The sequence below is a fragment of the Otolemur garnettii genome, unplaced genomic scaffold (assembly GCF_000181295.1).
Source record: "Otolemur garnettii isolate 467f Iridium unplaced genomic scaffold, OtoGar3 scaffold00066, whole genome shotgun sequence".
Lineage (NCBI taxonomy): Eukaryota > Metazoa > Chordata > Mammalia > Primates > Galagidae > Otolemur > Otolemur garnettii.
In genome coordinates, this window is record NW_003852461.1 from 6,222,267 (window position 1) to 6,239,337 (window position 17,071).

Consider the following 17,071-nt stretch of genomic DNA (forward strand, 5'->3'; position numbering starts at 1 on the left):
CCTTCCCTCCACTCCCAGCTCAGTCTCCCCCCTTCCCTCCACTCCCAGCTCAGTCCCCCCTTCCCTTCACTCCCAGCTCAGTCTCCTCTTCCCTCCACGCCCAGCTCAGTCTCCCTCCTCTGGTTTCCTTCCCACCACCTCCTTCTCACAGCAGTGTCCCCTGTCATGACCTTTAGAAGTTAGATATTTTAGAACTTGAATGATTCTGTACTGCTTATGTGTTCCTCCTGAGTGTTTCTCCCACAGATTCTTTGTCCTACCCCACAAGTAGCTTGAGAATTGGGACTAGTTATCTATTTTTATTTTTATTTATTTATTTATTTTGACTCAGAATCTCACTCTATTGCCCTGGATAGAGTTTGTGGCATCAGCATTGTAGCTCACAGCAAGCCAAAACTCTGAGGTTTATGCAATGCTCTTGTCTCAGCCTCCCGAGTAGCTAGACTACAGCTAACCACCACCATATTTGGCTGATTTTTCTATTTTTAGTAGAGATGGGGTCTCGCTCCTGCTCAGGTTGGTCTCAAACTCCTCATCTCAGGAGATCCACCCCCCTCGGCCTCCCAGCCTGCTGGGAGTCCAGGCTTGAGCCATGGGGGCTGGTAGGACTAGTATGTTTTAACCTTTCATTGTCCACTGTGGTATACTTGAACCTATAGTTACACTTCTGTGCACACTGAAATTATGTTGATCAAAAAACAAATAAGAGTCAAAAAAAGAAAAAAGAATATACTTACTGTTCTTTGAACTTCTTTTGAAAATAATTCCACTAATGATCTTTAAAAAAATTCTAAGATCGTGTTGTGGCACACAGGTTGAAAATCACTGGTATAGTCTCTCCCTAAAAAAGGAGCTAAGGGTCTAGCAGGGAAGACAGGTCCCCAGAAACTAGTATTCACTGGGGGTGGACCAGGGTGGACGCATTAACACGTGTAACTTGGTTGAATTGAATCCAGGCAACAATACTGTAGTTGCTGTCAGTGAACAAAGTGAGACTCAGACGTTAGTCAGAAATACCACGACTGCTAAGGAGCAGAACCAGTGTTTGAAGTAAGTTGTGTTGAACTCCAAAGCCCCTGTTCCTTGCTGAAGATAGAAAGATGTGGTAGAGCTCTTGCTATGTAAAGGGAACAGCAGGGACTGTCCTGTGACAAGTGCTTCCTGTGTGCCGGCCACCCATCCAAACAGTTTCAGTAGGTTTGCTCATTTGATCCCTCAACAACCCTGAGGCATAGGTACTGTTAATACCCTGAGCAGTTTCTACAGGACGAGGAGATTTAAGTAAAGAGTAGGTAAGGGGACACACACCTGTGCAATATTAGACCCCTTCAGTCTGGCTCTGGAAGAAAACAGGGTTGTGCACAGGTTCCTCTCTGTGGAATGGCAGGTCGCATGCCCAGAACCACCGTGGGGTTGGTCTACTCAGAGACCCAGAGAATGTGGGGTACTGATGAGTGTTGAGAGGTGTAGGTGAAGAGGAAGCCTGGACCCAGTCGTCAAATACCGGTGGAGTTCAGCACCCTCTGCAAGGACCTTTGACTACAGCTGCGAGAAATGTCCCTGGAAGAGAGATTTTCGGTGAGGTTCGACTGTTGTGGATTCATCATAAGCAAGAGTTTATGGGGTTCTGGTCTTAGTCTATGACTTCAGTTGTGAAGAGGCTTCTCAGTTGTGGCGCTGGCCCGTGCCTCGAGGGAGGTGACGGTGGAGCTCCCCACCGGGGGAACAAATACCCAGATAAGCTCAGAGAAACAGATACCAGTTAGAATAGTGAAGCACACTCTTCCTTTATGAGCTGGAGATAAGTGAAATTTGGATTGAAGGACATTTGGGAGGAAAGAGGCAGGAACATCTATGTGAGCCAGCCTGGGGCTGGCACTAGGTTGTCCTCAGACGTCCCAGAGTATTTGACGGAGCACTTTCCCCGCCACAGCCCCCTCTCCCTTGGTGCCTGGCAGACAGTCAGTGGTGCTGTGCTGACCCGAGTGTCCAAGCCAGGAAGTGAATGAATCCATTTTCCAATTAAAATGAAACTTCTCCAAAGGACCTGTTCACCCTGGGAAGAGAAATTTATCTTCCTGGCAGTCTGGCTTGCCTAGAATATGTCCGTGCTCCTGAAACAGACTGAAAAAAAAAGCCATTAGCTTGAATGAAAAAAGAGAGACCGGAACAGTCCTTCTTCACCACCTCACTCATTTCTCCATTCATTCTTGATTCTTATTTCCATAAACTCTCCTCCAGCTTATATATCTCTGCTCCTTTATTCATTTATCCCTTCAGTTAACATTACTCATCTACATATCAGGTACAATGCTAGATCCTAGGACTAGGGCAATTTTTTAAAAACCCACACAATTCCTGCCTTTCAGGAGCTTCCAGTCTAGTGAGAGAGACAGACAGGTGAAGAGATGGTGACAGGTGCAGTGATGGGGCCCAGCCTAAGATCATCTAGCTCAGCTTAGGTGAGTCAGAGTCCATCTCAGGGACTGGTTAACACCAGAGTCAAGTTCGAAACGATGGGCACGTCTGTGTGTGTACACATACAGACACACGCCCTGTTCATTTCTCTGATAATTCTGACTGATTCAGGGATAAATTAATTGGGAGTTTAAATTAGGAGGCTGATTTGAGGTAGGAATAAGAGAAGAGGAGGTAGGAGATAGCTCCTTCTGGAACTGGATCAACTGACCTAGCAAGTTTAGGAGGAAGAACGCATTTGGGGGACACAACAGGTTCTGTCTTAGATATGCAGTGGCATGTCCAGGAGGTGTGTATCAGGGAGAGTTTGGATTGGAGTGTGAGTTTTGCATATTATTTCACTTGCTGTTGGTTGGATTCATCATGGAGAGTTCCCGGGGAGCACGTGAGCAGTGAGAAGAGCATTTGGATGAGACAAGGTCCCTGGGGAACATGTCCATATGAAGACGGACAAAAGAAAAGGAGCTCATTAAGGAGACGGAGAAGGACTGCTGAGAGGGGCTTGGAGGGGACGCCGCCTCCCTGCCCCCTCATCCCAGTTGCCACTGTTCTTTCCTGTTTCCTCCAACACCTCCTCACCTTTTCCCAACCCTTCTCTCCCTCCCTCCCATAGGTAGTGCCGTCCACACACTGGAAAGGAATTGTGTTGTCCACGCCTCTTGACATCCCTCTCGTCTCTGGACAGGTCTACTTCACATCATGCTTTAGGGCATTGCTTCTCAACCTTCCTAATGCCATGACCCTTTAATACAGTTCCTCATGTTGTGGTGACCGTAAAATTATTTTCGTTGCTACTTCATAACTGTAATTTCAGGAGCTTCCAGTCTAGTGAGAGAGACAGACAGGTGAAGAGATGGTGACAGGTGCAGTGATGGGGCCCAGCCTAAGATCATCCAGCTCAGCTTAGGTGAGTCAGAGTCCATCTCAGGGACTGGTTAACACCAGAGTCAAACACAAAATATGTGTTTTCCGATGGTCTTAGGCTGCCCCCAAAGGGGTCGTGACCCACACGTTGAGGACCACTGCTTTAGGGAGACACCTGCTCTAGGTCTGTGCAAGCAGAGGAGAGCCAAATTTTAGCCTGTCGTATGATCAGAGATAATCATGATCTCTTTCTGGGCTTAAGTCTTTTAATCTTCAATGATTTCTTGCCCTCTGTGCCTTAAAGCATTATACAGATCAGATGAGATCAGGAGTATCAAAGTGCTTTGAGGAGTAGGAAGCTCCCTGGCAGTGATCTGAATGGCTGTTGTTGACTTACCTGGCACTTTGTTGAATTCTTACAATATCCTTGGAGGAGAATGCTAGTAATAATGGTGTTTGCGGAAACTGGGGCTTAGGGAAAATGAATTTGCTACAGAGCTGGGAGGGGGTGATGACAGTAATTAAACTCAGGTCCACTGGACTCTAAAGTTATCCGACGCCACCTCTCATAGCCTTGTTTTCCTTAAACTGGTGGTGGTGTCACCCTCTGGGCAAAGATTGCTTTGCTGAATATGATCTCGAATATGGTAACATAGTTATGATTGGGAATCAGTTCTTGTGTAGGTTATACATTTTCTTTCCTGTACAACAGTAAGCCTCCAGGGGAGGTGGATGATGGGGAATGTTTATGAATCCAGTTTTTGAAAATTAAATAATTTAAATTTTACAATGGAATTATTTTACAAATAACTTCCATAATGAGACTATTAAACAAATCCTTCTCTAAAGGGAGTAATTTGTCTTGTCACTCTAGATTTTTGATTCTTGTGAATCTTTCTTAATAGTAGCATAGATATTTATGCTTGACCTCTGGGCATCAGCTTCTGTCTCTCCCTGGTGAAGCGTTTTCCAGCCTCACCAGACCCAAAGCCCTTTCCCTCCGCTGAACCCTGTTTGGGATTACTCCTTAGAGGCAGATATATGGGCTCTCACAAAATATTATGATACAATTATAAGGCTGACTCACCCAACTTTGGTATCAGGCTCATTGCATTATTGTCATACATCATCTTGTTAATTACCTTTTTCTTTGTATATATCTTTCTCACCATCGTAACTTTCTTTTGAAAGATCCTTGGCTTTGGAAGTTGTAACTTTTCTCTTGAAAGGTTTTGGCTTTGGATTTTTTTATAACTCCTGAGACATTTTGCATTTTTCATTTTTCGTGAGTTAGGCTTGGCTGTTGCCCATTTTGAGGTGGATTTAAGTGCATGAATATATAATTTGAATTCAGCATGGGATGGAGGGATTCACAGAAAAAGTGATAGCTGAGCTGGGTTTGAATCAAGAGCAGAAGTTTGGTAAGGGGAGAAGATGGGATAGTCAGTCCATGGAGAGGCACCATCCTAAACAGAAGTGTTAAAATAGAAAAGAACATAATATATTTGGGAAGGCAGAGAACTGCGGGGAGGGGTTAGGAGAGAGGTGATGCGAGATGGGCCCAGACAGTAATCATCATAATGATAATGGCCAGGTTGAAGCCAGGTTGTTAAGTGGCCTGAGAGCCCTGCTGAGGAGTTAAAACTGGATTCCAGGACATAAGGAGCTATCGAACCATTTTCAAGAAAAGAATGGAATGGAAAGTTTTAGGTTTTATGATGCCTGTAGTAGCACAAACCTCTCAGCTTATCTGCCCGCCTGCCTTGAATTATTTCTGGTATTCAGTCTTTGTTTCTATGGATGGGAGTTTGAGACATGGAATTGTTCCATTCATTCTGAGAAGTTTCTGGTTGGGGTTTATGACCCACTCCATGTTTTCTTTGAAGAATGATATTGGGGCTTAAGTTTCTCCCTGAAACATCTTTTCTCTCTGGGCGATCAGCCTGTGCCTAATTTGAAGTCGTGAACACAGAGTGAGGTATGGCTTTGCACTTGTGTGGGCAGTTGTGCTGGAAAACAGGATTGTGAGTACTTGGAACATGCAGGCAGGCTCATCTATCGAGCTGGGAATTAGGGAGCTCTGTTTCTCTTCTTTTGTTCCCTGAACGCAGTAGACAGTCCAGATGGAATCCCTTTGTAATCAATAATTAAATATGTGGGTGATCTTCTCTAGTTTTCTGGTTGTCCCTGTTTCTCCTGTTGCTCCTAGATCCTGCTCTCTTTGCAGTAGCTGCCTCATTTCCCCACAAGTTCCCTTGGTGTCTCAAAGCAGCAGAAACCTTGCAGCTTCCTGGACGTGCTTTCTCGGGCATCCCAGTGGGTGGGAAGGGGTGCAAGCTGCTTCTCTCTGCCCTGACCGGCAGGGCAGCCGCTGCCTTGAATCTTGGACTTCACTCGTCCGCCTCCACCACTGAGACCTGCAGCTGTGAGCTTTGAGTAGTAGCCTACTCCCAAGAAATGCTGTGGTTTTATGAAGTAATAGATGATTAAGGCAAAAAAAAAAAAAAAAAAAAAGGAGCTGTTCTTTGTGGTTGCTTTCAAGCTGGGGGATTTCTTAGCTGTAAGGATTGCTGTTGGAATGTAGAAGAAGCCTTTTGTGCCAAGTCATACACCCTGCATCACTGCTGATTTCTTTTTTTCTGGAAAAGACTCATTTTTGTGAGTTGCTTGGTAACTGGGGGATAGAAAGACTTAAGTCATTCAGCACAGGGCGCTCCTGGGCTGAACCTGTATTAAGCTGTCACATAAGGAGACAGAATGAAGTCGGGACGTGTTGAGGGCCTGCTCTGTGCCCTGTCCCTAACCTGTGCAGCTAGTGTGAGTGGAGGGTGTTGGGTACATGGAAGTCAAGTGGGTGCTTCAGGGGAGTAACTGCATTATGTTGGGCCAAGTCCTCATGGTCTGACGCTCAGCCCCTCTACCCATAGTGTGAGAATATTATACACTGCCCGCACACCCCTGGACCACCCTGAGAACCAAATGGTTGCGAGAATAGAATTCATTCAGAAAGATGGAGGTCTGTAACCTGGACTATGCCAGCTGGGGAGGAGGAGGAACAGAGATTTTCCAGCAGAACTGGATTAAAACTCCATTTATAGGGGCTGATAGACTCATAGCCAATCTGGCATTTGATGACAGAGCACTTGTGATCTTGGGGCCCAACACAGGACCTTCATGGGGTGTCGGCATCTCGGAGTAAGGGGATAGGCATTCCCTCTCATTCAAATGCTGCTCCTGCTTTTTGCTGGCCCAGCTCCAGACCTTGCTTTTGTTGAGAAAGCAGGGAATACTGCTGGCCTCTCTTCTGAGACCGTGTGCCTTCTTAAGGATTCCTCCTGCTCTGACAACACAAGTGTTTCTGGTTCCTCCTCCCATGGAGAGATTGGGTAGGCCTCTACCTTTGATAGTTGAAGGTGGTGTGGTCTCAAGAAGAAGTGACTCTCGCTGGGCCCCCACTTCTCTTACCACACTGTCTGTTTTTGGCAGGAGGCTCTAAGTTCTCTTTGAGACATTCCACTTGGGTTCCATTGTCTACAGTGGCTGTTGGTGTGGCTGCAGGCCGAGAGCTCTCTATACAAGGTCTTTAATGACCGTATACAAGATCTAACAGAAGCATTTTTTTTTCTCTGAGTTTGGAAAGATTGTTGAGCTTTGGCTTGAAGCACCGGCTGTTGCTGCAGGGGTTTGGCAGGTCATGGCTGGTGACAGGCCTGGGTTTTCTGCAGCCTGTAGAAGGAGGCTGCCTTGTCTCCTTCTCTGACCCCTCATCTCTGAAACCACAGAACACATGAAAATAGATTTGGGGGACTATCTGACAGGCATGCTGGTAGTTTGACTCCCTGGTTTCGAAGGCTACCATTTTCTACTTGCAACGTGTTAGTGTATAGAGTTTACTAGTCTACTGCTAGTTCAGAGCTACATCAGGTATAGTTAGTATACTTCATCTTTTGCTTTATTTAACATCGAGATGTATGGACATTTTAAGAGAAGTTTAGGACAAGTCCCTTTCTAGATATAAGCTTTTACCTAAAGGCTTAGGAATTTGAAACAAGCAAAAGAATGGCATTAATATTGTGCCTTTCACATCTGAGTCCTTTTGATATTGTAATAGGATCCTGTGCCTGGGGTGGTGCTCACATTACCTGCTATGTGTAGATTTTCTGTGTCCACATAGTAGTCACAGAGAAGCAGTGTAGGAAGAACTCACGTAATGAAGGGTGAACAGAGGGGAAGGCCAGCCGCCTGTCTGCAAGGCAGATATAACAGCACCTGGGACTTTGCTGCCATTGTAAGGAGATAACGTGTGTGGGGTCCTTCAGCAGCTCTGAGATACTCCTCCCATAAGAGACTCAGAGGTGTGCAACCTGTGGCTTGTGGGCCACATATGGATTATTTGAGGCCTGTTTCGTTTATCAGTGGTGTCAGGTGTCATGAAAATTAGTCACAGACCTTTCTTTTTTGCTTATCAGCTTTTGTTAGTTTTGTTTTATTTGGCTGGGGCTGGGTTTGAACCCGCCACCTCTGGCATATGGGGCTGACGCCCTACCCTTTTGAGCCACAGGCATTGCCCCAGCTTTTGTTAGTTTTTGTACAACTAGCTGTTGTTAGTTTTTGATAATGTGTGGCCCAAGGCAACTCTTCTTTTTCTTCCCACATGCAGGGGAGAGGTGAAAGGTTGGACAGCCCCGCATGGTGAAGTCAAGCGGTTTGTGTAGTAGTTCACCAAGTAATGACTGAGCGCCTGCGATGGGTCCCCCTGCAGTGGGTCCTAAAATGTGCCTCTTTGAAACTTGTGCATTGTTGCCCTTGGGTTCCCACTGATACCCTTGTGTTATGACAGGTTGTTTTTCCTTGGAGTTCCTTGGAGAGGGCATGGATGGAACTGGACGTGGAGTGCCTGGGTGGTGGGAGAGCTTTCTTGCTAGTGCTCTGTCGTCTCTTCTCTTCTTGAAGTTTCACTTCTCCAGGGCTTGTCAGAAAGTGCAAACTTCATAGTGTCCAGGTTGATCTCAGAGCCACTTCCCTTTACAGGCAGAAGTTAAACGGGTTCACTTGGGCCCTGATTCTAAATTCCTGGGAGAAGGAAGCTGATTGGCTCAGCCAGGTCCCAGCTCCACACCTGGCGCAGTCCAGCGTTCATAGTAAGAGGACTAGAGTTCAGCTGTGTCTGCACAGCAGCTGAGGGCCCCCTCACGTGGCGTGGAGGAGTTACAGCCTATGACTGTCGGATGTGGGAGCAGGACAGATCGGATCCTTGACCCCATAGAGCTCACACTCGAGCGGGAAGGAAGACATGGCATGAATAATTGTGCAGTGGACCAGGTTGTGTGACCACCACACCTAAGCTTGAGCCGGAGATCCTGGAACCCCCCCCTCCCCCAGGAATGGTCTGCAGGGTTGACAAAAGTGGGCAGGAGGAATGGATGCTGGGAGGAACAGGGTGGTGAGTGAGGAACAAATAATCAGAAGTGGCAAAAGGAAGGAAAAACCCAGCAGCAAGAAAAAATCTGACCATTTGGCAACGCAGAGAAACAGATCTGTAACAATTAGATAATGATGGTTTGACTATGTGGCCGTTCTTTCTGGCTTAGACTGGAAGTTCTTTGGGGCCAGGGAACATATTTTGTCTACTGCCTCTGGAACCATTTGGCATGTGGGCAATTCAACATGGCGAGGCCGTGTGTAGTTTCATTGGGTCATTTCTTAGTGTAGTTTCCCCCCCAAGTTTACAGCTGCTCAGTGTTGAAATTTTATTACACGGCTTGAAGTGTATCCTTTCCCTACTCCCTGGGAAGATGGGTTGCAGACCCTCTCAGACTGTGCTCTCCTTCCAGTTTGTCCAACAGGGAAAAAAAGGGAAAATGATGGTCATTTTTTGAAAGATTAATACTGGCCAGTATCCCTGTCCTGTATAAGTTCTGTTATGTCACTCTCCACACCCTGCAAGCCCCCAGACAGATGTTTTAATGGGCTTTGTTGGCTATGCTTTTGTTTTGAAAATTTTAAGACATTTTTGAAAGAGGAGAGGGGTAGGAAAAAATCCCTTCATTGATTCTAATGTATATTTAATTTGGCAGAACTTGAGAGAGACTTGCTGGGATAAGGCGGGACATTTCTTTGATCTCCCGGACTTCTTATCGTGGAAAGCAACAGGTGTCACAGCACGGTATGTTAATTACAAGTTGGATTTTATTTGCGATCTTCCATTCTCGGGTGTCTGTATATATATATATGGCTTTCTTAACTCTCTTTGACCGGACACACTGTTTGTACATCTGCATGTGATTTTGCCTACTTGAAACATCTTGAATCTATCTTCCACCTCCTTGGCACTTGCCCAGACGCTGTTCCTTAGAGGCCTGGAATGTGAGTATCCTAGGGAAGACCATTCATTAAAATTGGACACGTTTGAAGGAGATGTGAAGAAGACCATTCATTAAAATTGGACACGTTTGAAGGAGATGTGAAGAATCTAGAGTGAAATGGGACTTTTACCAAAGGCTTTATTCACCTTTATTCACCTTTATTCACCTTTATTATTCACCTTTATTCACCTTTATTCACTTATTCACCTAAAGGGAAAAAGTACATGTATGTACCCACAGAGCCCTGTGTTGCTTGATAACAGGAATATGACCTGAGACGTGCATCCTCGGTGATTCCACTGTTGTTCACCCATCATAGAGTGAAGGTACTTGCACAGAACTAGCTGGTGGTGGTAGAGCCTACTATACGCAAGGCTGTATGGCATACAGATCGCTGCTCCTAGGTTGCAAACTACAGCGTGTTGCGGTGCTGATAAGCTGTAGGCAGATGTAACACAATGGTATTTGTGTATCTAAACATATCTCAACATAGCAAGGTGTAAGAACAATATGGTATAAAACATAAACAGTACAGCTGTATGGGGCACTTAGATGAATGGAGCTCGCATGGCTGGAGGTGGTTCTGGGTGAGTCAGTGAGTGAGAGGTGAGTGAATGTGAAGACCTAGGGCCTTTATACACGACTTAGACTTTATAATTGTACACCAGTGTGCGTGGTGGCTCACACCTGTAATCCTAACACTCTGGGAGGCCAAGCTGAGTGTATTGCAGAGCTTATGAATTCAGGACCAGCCTGAGCAAGAGTGAGACAAAATACTAAAAATAGAAAAAACTAGCCAAGCACTCCAATTTGTACAAATAATCAACACATTGAATCCCATAATGGCATAAATGTATTCACATCTATGTGAATAAAAATAAATAAATAAATAAATAATAAATAACAAAAATTAAAAATAAAATAGCCAGCTGTGGCGTGCACCTATAGTCCCAGCTACTCAGGAGGCTGAGGCAAGAGGATCACTTGAACCCAAGAGTTTGAAGTTGCTGTGAGCTGTGATGATGCCATACCACTCTACCAAGGGTGACAGAGTAAGACTCTGTCTCAAAATAAAAAAAAATAATAATAATAATAATAAAAAGACTTGGTGCCCATAGTACAGTGGTTACAGTGCCAACCACATACACCAAGGCTGGTGGGTTCGAACCCAGCCTGGGCCAGCTAAACAACAATGACAGCTGCCACAAAAAATAGCCAGGCATTGTGGTAGGCACCTATAGTCCCAGCTACTTGGGAGGCTGAGGCAAGAGAATGGCTTAAGCCCAAGGGTTTGAGTTTGCTGTGAGCTGTGATGCCATGGCACTCTACTGAGGGTGATACAGTGAGACTCTGGCCCAAAACATTATATGCTTACACTGTACTAAATTTATTAAAACATTTTTTCAATAATAAATTAACCTTAGCTCACCGTAACTTTTTTAATTTATAAACTTGAAATTTTAACTTTTTTACTCTTTTGTAATATTTAAAACACAAATACATTGTATACCTGTACAAAAATATTTTTATGCCCTTATTCTATACGCTTTTCTCTATTAAAGTTTTTTTCTTTTACTTTTTGAACTTTTTAGTTAAAAACTAAGGCATAAACGTACACATTGGAGGCTCCATGGAGATCATTGAGGTGTCACTAGGTGACAGTAATTTCTCAGCTTCGTACTGATCTTGGGAAACCACGATCGCACTCTGTCATTGACCAACATCTTTATACAGGCCTGTGTGTGTGTGTGTGTGTGTATGTGTATGTATTTGGTCCCTAATATTAAGATAGGAGAGGGCGGCACCTGGTGCTCAAAGGAGTAAGGCGCCGGCCCCATATGCCAGAGGTGGTGGGTTCAAACCCAGCCTCGGCCAAAAAAAAAAAAAAAAAGGATAGGAGATGTGTTTTTCAAGGTAGCTGATGTTAACTGGATGGGTGTGTTATAGGTTTGTTTTGCTTTTTATATAAATGTACCCTAATCTCATACTGTAGAGGTGTGTATGTGGAAGTCAACAACTATTCTTCAATAAATTATGAATGTTAAAAATAAAGCGTGTGCTACATAACAGAGACTTTTCAGAACGCTCACGGGGTGTGAAGTTGCGGCTGCAGTGATTAGCTGAGTGGGCGTGTGCATGGATATATACAGACCAGTTGAGCAGGTGTCTCTAAGGATGGCAAGTCTCTTATCCTGACCTCAGGTTTCAGGGGACGCAAGGAGGGTGTGGGGGCAGGTCTTCTCATCTTAAAAAAGTTTAAGGCCTGGATTGAATAAACCGATGAGGAAGGGGATTGTTTTCCTGAGGACAGATCAGACGGTGTCAATTAGAGCAGCAGCTGCTGTATTTTAAAGTCAGCTCCCGGGAGATGGGAAGCATGTCCACCCATTTTCCTCTTCATTTAGATGCAGGGGACGCTGGGAATAGCAGTCCCATTTCCTCTGGGCTCCTCCTGTCTGGGTCTTTTTACAGATTGGGGCCTTTTCTTGTAGGCAGTTGACAGGAGTCAACTCTTGAACTTCTGTGCTAGTTCAGCTGCAGGGGCTTCCAGCAAGGGGTCAGCAGAGAACGTGTTTCACAAGCTCAACACGCATCATGTCAGCCCTGCCCCCACCCCACTTAGCTCTACCTGAGCCGGGGCTGACCTCAGAAAGCCCACGCTGCTTAGTGTCTAAGTACAGCACGGGACACTCGGAAACGGGGTGTAGCATATCCAGAGCCAACAGAACAGATTAGGGAGCACGTCAAAACCCTGGGTGGAACAACACCCAGTGAAAAAGAGAAGGAAAGTCAGATTCTCCTTCAGCTCTAGTTCCACTTTGGGGTCCTCAAGGTTGGCAAGCCAGTGGAGGATTCCCGGTGCACACATCGAGTACCATTGCCCTGACTGATGGGTCTGTTTGACTAAAATGATCAAAACATTTCTTTCCCTACTGCACAAAGGGAGAAAAAGAACCTAGAGAAAGGTTCTCTGACAAAGAACTTTGGACAATGAATTCTGTACCAAAGGAAGAATGCCCAAGACGGTATGTTCACCCACATCCCGTCCTCCCCATCTCCCCATCAGTGATAACCATGGTGGTAACTGATTACACCTCCTAGGGTAAAGTTCAGACCGTTTCTCTGGAGGTCTCTCTGGCAGAGTCGAGCGAGTACCTGAGGTTGGCAGAAGCCAGTTTCATAGGCACGTGGACCCCCTACCCTGAGACCTTCCACTAATGCTCTCATCATGGGAGGAAGGTGTGGGAGGGGCTGACATGAAGAACAGTGGCTCAGAGCCAGGTGCATGGCATGTATACACACTGTGGAGCCACAATTCTGCCACACACGGGTTACTACGAAAGTTTCGAGACAGACTGTGTTACAGCCCATTATTTGACTTCTGAGAAACACAGTTGACAGCGTCCTTTCTGATTCATTCCTGTAAGTTTCAACTTGCTTGGCTTTTCGGTATTGCTGGGAGGGCATTATTTGTTTTGTGTCCTGAGGGATTTTACCTTTCTTGATTTTCATGTATCTCAGAACTTCCGTAATGACCCCAGTACTAATTGTGTGACCTGGAGGATGTGTCATCCTTTCTTTGAGTCTCGCTCTCCTTCTCTACATAGAATGGGGATCATGATGTCTAATCTTACAAGGTGGTTGTGAGAGTCCTATTAAAATAGTTTTTCCGAACAAGGATTAAAAGAATCATCTGAGTCATTTATTCAAAACACATATTTCTAGGACTTGTGGTTTTTAGCTTGTTGAATCAGAATCTCCCTGGGAGACCGGGGAATCTGTATGTTTAATAGGTGTACTGGGTGGTTATATGCTCAAGTTAAGTTTGGACAACATCACCTAAAAGAATATGCATGAAAATAGTGGATGACACTGAGGTGCTCCACACCTGTGAGGGATGGAAAGTGTTTTATTATTTATTTATTTATTTTTGCAGTTTTGGGCCAGCGCTGGGTTTGAACCCGCCAGCTCCGGCATATGGGGCCAGTGCCCTACTCCTTTGAGCCACAGGCGCCACTCCAGGATGGAAAGTGTTTTAAAGACTTAATGAATGTGTTGACTTCAAAAGTGGAGGGTTGCTTTTTGACTTATCCTAACACGTCCAGGGGCTCCCATCCCTGCCTGTGACAACCTCAGACCTTGAGGAAGTGAAAGTTTAATGCTCAGAACTGATTTATTGGCGGTGTAGTCATCCCTGCCATCTTTTATTGGCTCTGACACTCATGACTCATTGTATTTTCATTAGTATAAATTGATAATCTGCTTCCCCCGCCACCCGCCCTCCCGAGGTCTGCCTTGCAGCCTCCCTCTCGTCCAGAGAGCAAAGCCTGTGACCCGGAGCACCAGGTACCAGCTTCCTCTAGAGCGGGCTGCCCTCCCCCGGCCCACGTGCAGCTTCTGTCTGTCTCTCCCTTCTCGTTTTCAAACTGCAGCATATGCAGGTGAAACAAGGAGCTCCTCTGGGCTTTCTTGGTTGTAAATGGAGGTACTGACAGCACCTGCTCCGTGGGGTATGAATTGAGTGACATAACAGAAAAGCTGCTCACACAATGGTGAGATTTTTTTTTTTTTTCTTGAGATATTAGCTATTTAGTTTCCTTTCTCTGTCAGTTTTGGTAGGGAATGTTTACATTACGTTTCTGGTGTAGTAGAAAAAGGGACATCTTTGTGGTCGGCGACTGGCCTGACTTCGGTGTCTCCACCGTGTCCCGTCACGGGAACCTGGAGCAAATTGTTTACCTCCCGCAGCTGCCTGTCTCCTCATCTTTGAGCCCTGGCAGGGTTGTTGAAAGAGTTAGAGGCACTCTGGATAAAGTACGTAGCCCACAGTACGTAAACAAGGAGTCCTTTTAATGAAAAATCGACATTGTCCATTTCTCCTACAACAAGGGAGATGCATGTGCCAGTGCCGAGAACATTTTGGGCAATGGAACACCAGCTTGGCCCCCCGGGCTAAGGAGAGGTTCAGATTTGGCGTTTGTTTGGCTCCTACATGTGATTATTTTGGGAACCTTGGGGGAAATGAGTGCCAAAAAGGCTAGAGGGTTTTTTTTTTTACTCCCTTTTTATTATTCTAGTGGAGTCAAGACTAACAAGCGATTGGATTTCACCTCATCTTAAAGACTGAAAGCTTCCAAACCTGCTTTTGGCCAAGACCGTGCATAAAAACTTTTCCCTCATTTTCTCTCCTCCTCCGCTGTTTTCCTCTCCACTTCTTGTTTCCCGCCCCACCCTACTTTCCTTATTGCTTGCTTTCTCTTCTACGGCCTCTAGTTTTGTTTATCTGGGTCACTGAAAAAATCTCCACCAGGCCCATGACTGATGTGCCATTCAGCTCCACTCTTTTCACCATATTAATGAAAATCATGACTGCTATTTTCGTTAATAATAGTAATGGTAATTACCATTTATTGAGTGCCTTTCCTTTATCTGTGCTAGGCATATTAACAAACGTTAACTGTCGGTCCTCCAGACCCTCCCGGCAGCAGGTGGTTTTATTACCGTTTAGCAATTCAAGAGCGGCTTGAAGCAGAGTGTGCATCAGTAATTTGCCATTTATTTTTTTGCTGTAGAGCGGGTTATTGTCCAGAATTTTGGTAGCCTAAGAAATGAAAATTCATAATTTAGAATAATAAAATTTTGTATAATCAGATAAAAATATATTCAAGTTGTGTAAATTATCCCTCTAAAGCAGGAGTCCTCAAACTTTAAACAAGGGGCCAGTTCACTGTCCCACAGACCATCAGGGCTGGACTGTGGGTCCCAGGACGAGTCGGCTGCTAAGCAGGACAGGCAGCGGTGGCAAAAACTGGTGAGCTGCATGTGTCCTGCCAGCTGTAGTTTGAGGACGCCTGCTTTAAAGAGATACGAGGTGACTGGTCACAGATTAAGATAAAAATAGTGGTTAAAAAATTTAAAAAATACCAGAATGGAGTGAAAATAATAGAATAAGTGAGTTGCATAAGGACCTCATAGAAACTGTAAGGTTTTCCCCAATTGCTAATAAATTTGTTTCCAAGTCTCCTAGCGGCCAAAGAAAAAACAGTTAACTGGGGGAGCAGACGGAAGCCTGACTGCTGTTCAGAAGTAAAACTTAGTTCTAACATTGGGGTTCCGAGAGAAATTCCTTCTAGATTCTCAAGAGTAGATAGTATTTGCAAGTTGTTTAAAAGCACCTCCTCTTAAATTCAGTTATAATTTTCAACAGACGTTTTATTTGGAAGTAGTTTTGGATTTATGGAAGAGTCGTGAAGACGTTACAGAACGTCCCCCTGTCGTGCGTACCCACCTGCAGTTCTCTAGCTGTTAACATCTACGTCAGCTTGTCCCATGTATCGTAATTAAAGAGCCCATATCGATGCGTCGCCATTAACTAAATCCCATTCTGCATTCAGACTCCCTTAGCTTTTACCCAATGGCCCATCTCCTCCAGAATCCCATCTGGGGTACCGCACTTTCCTTCTGTTTGGTGACCGTGACAGGTGGGAGAGGATTGGTCATGTATGTTGCAGATGTCCCCCTAGTGGCATTTGCTTGGTGTTTTTCTCATGATGAGATGCGGGTGATGAGTTTGGGGAGGAAGCCCACAGAGGTAGAGTGGTCTTTCTCATGTTGTCCCACCGAGGGTACATGCTGTCAGTGACTGACCACTAGTGATGTTTACTGCGGTCACTTGGCTGAGATGTCATTTGTCAGCTTTCTCCCCGTAAGTCACCTCTGCCACCCTGCTGCCATGCTCTTTGGAAGGAAATCACTAAGCGCAGCTCCCATGTAAGGGTGGGGAGTGGATGGCTTTCATTTTCTGTCTTTCTTTTTTTTTTTACATTTAATTCTCCTGAGAATGGAGTATCTATACGCATTATTTTTAATTACTCCGTATGGGAGACTTGGCTTTTCTCAGGTCACTTGTTTTCATGGCTTTGGACTGAAAGAAATTGATTACTAGGCTTCTTATGTACCTGAGACGCTCTGAGTTTGGTAGAAGCTCCATGGTAGAAATTCTGAGGCATTTGTATAGCATATGGGAAAACAGGGCTAAATTTCTAGATTCTTAGGTTTATTTTCCCTTATACTTCTTTATGTTTACCTGCTTTTGTTTATATTACCTTTACTCTTCCCTGCACTAAAATGTATAATGTTGTCAGTAAATATTCTGTCTTCTCTTTTAAAGAGGTGAATTTGTGGTTTTTAGAAACTGTTTTCCCTTTAAAATAACAATTATTTTTCTGATTTGTACAATAGTTGTGTTTTGAATTTTGAGGGATATTACTGTACTGTTTTATTTTTCTTGTGGTTATTTGCTAATATGGCAGGAGATGATTATTTTTTTTTTATTGATCTGTAGTTATTTTCTTTTTTTTTTT

The 17,071-nt window shown here is 44.8% G+C and overlaps 1 protein-coding gene across 5 annotated transcripts in view; it reads left to right on the forward strand.

Annotated features, from left to right (window-relative positions):
* FGGY (FGGY carbohydrate kinase domain containing) overlaps positions 1-17,071 on the forward strand; it is a 417,013-nt gene that overhangs the window by 58,157 nt on the left and 341,785 nt on the right. For all 5 annotated transcript variants that reach the window (XM_023515082.1, XM_012807209.2, XM_023515085.1 and 2 more), the window contains exon 5: positions 9,420-9,508. In XM_023515082.1, the coding sequence (XP_023370850.1) occupies positions 9,420-9,508 (89 nt within the window). The remainder of the gene's footprint in view (positions 1-9,419; positions 9,509-17,071) is intronic.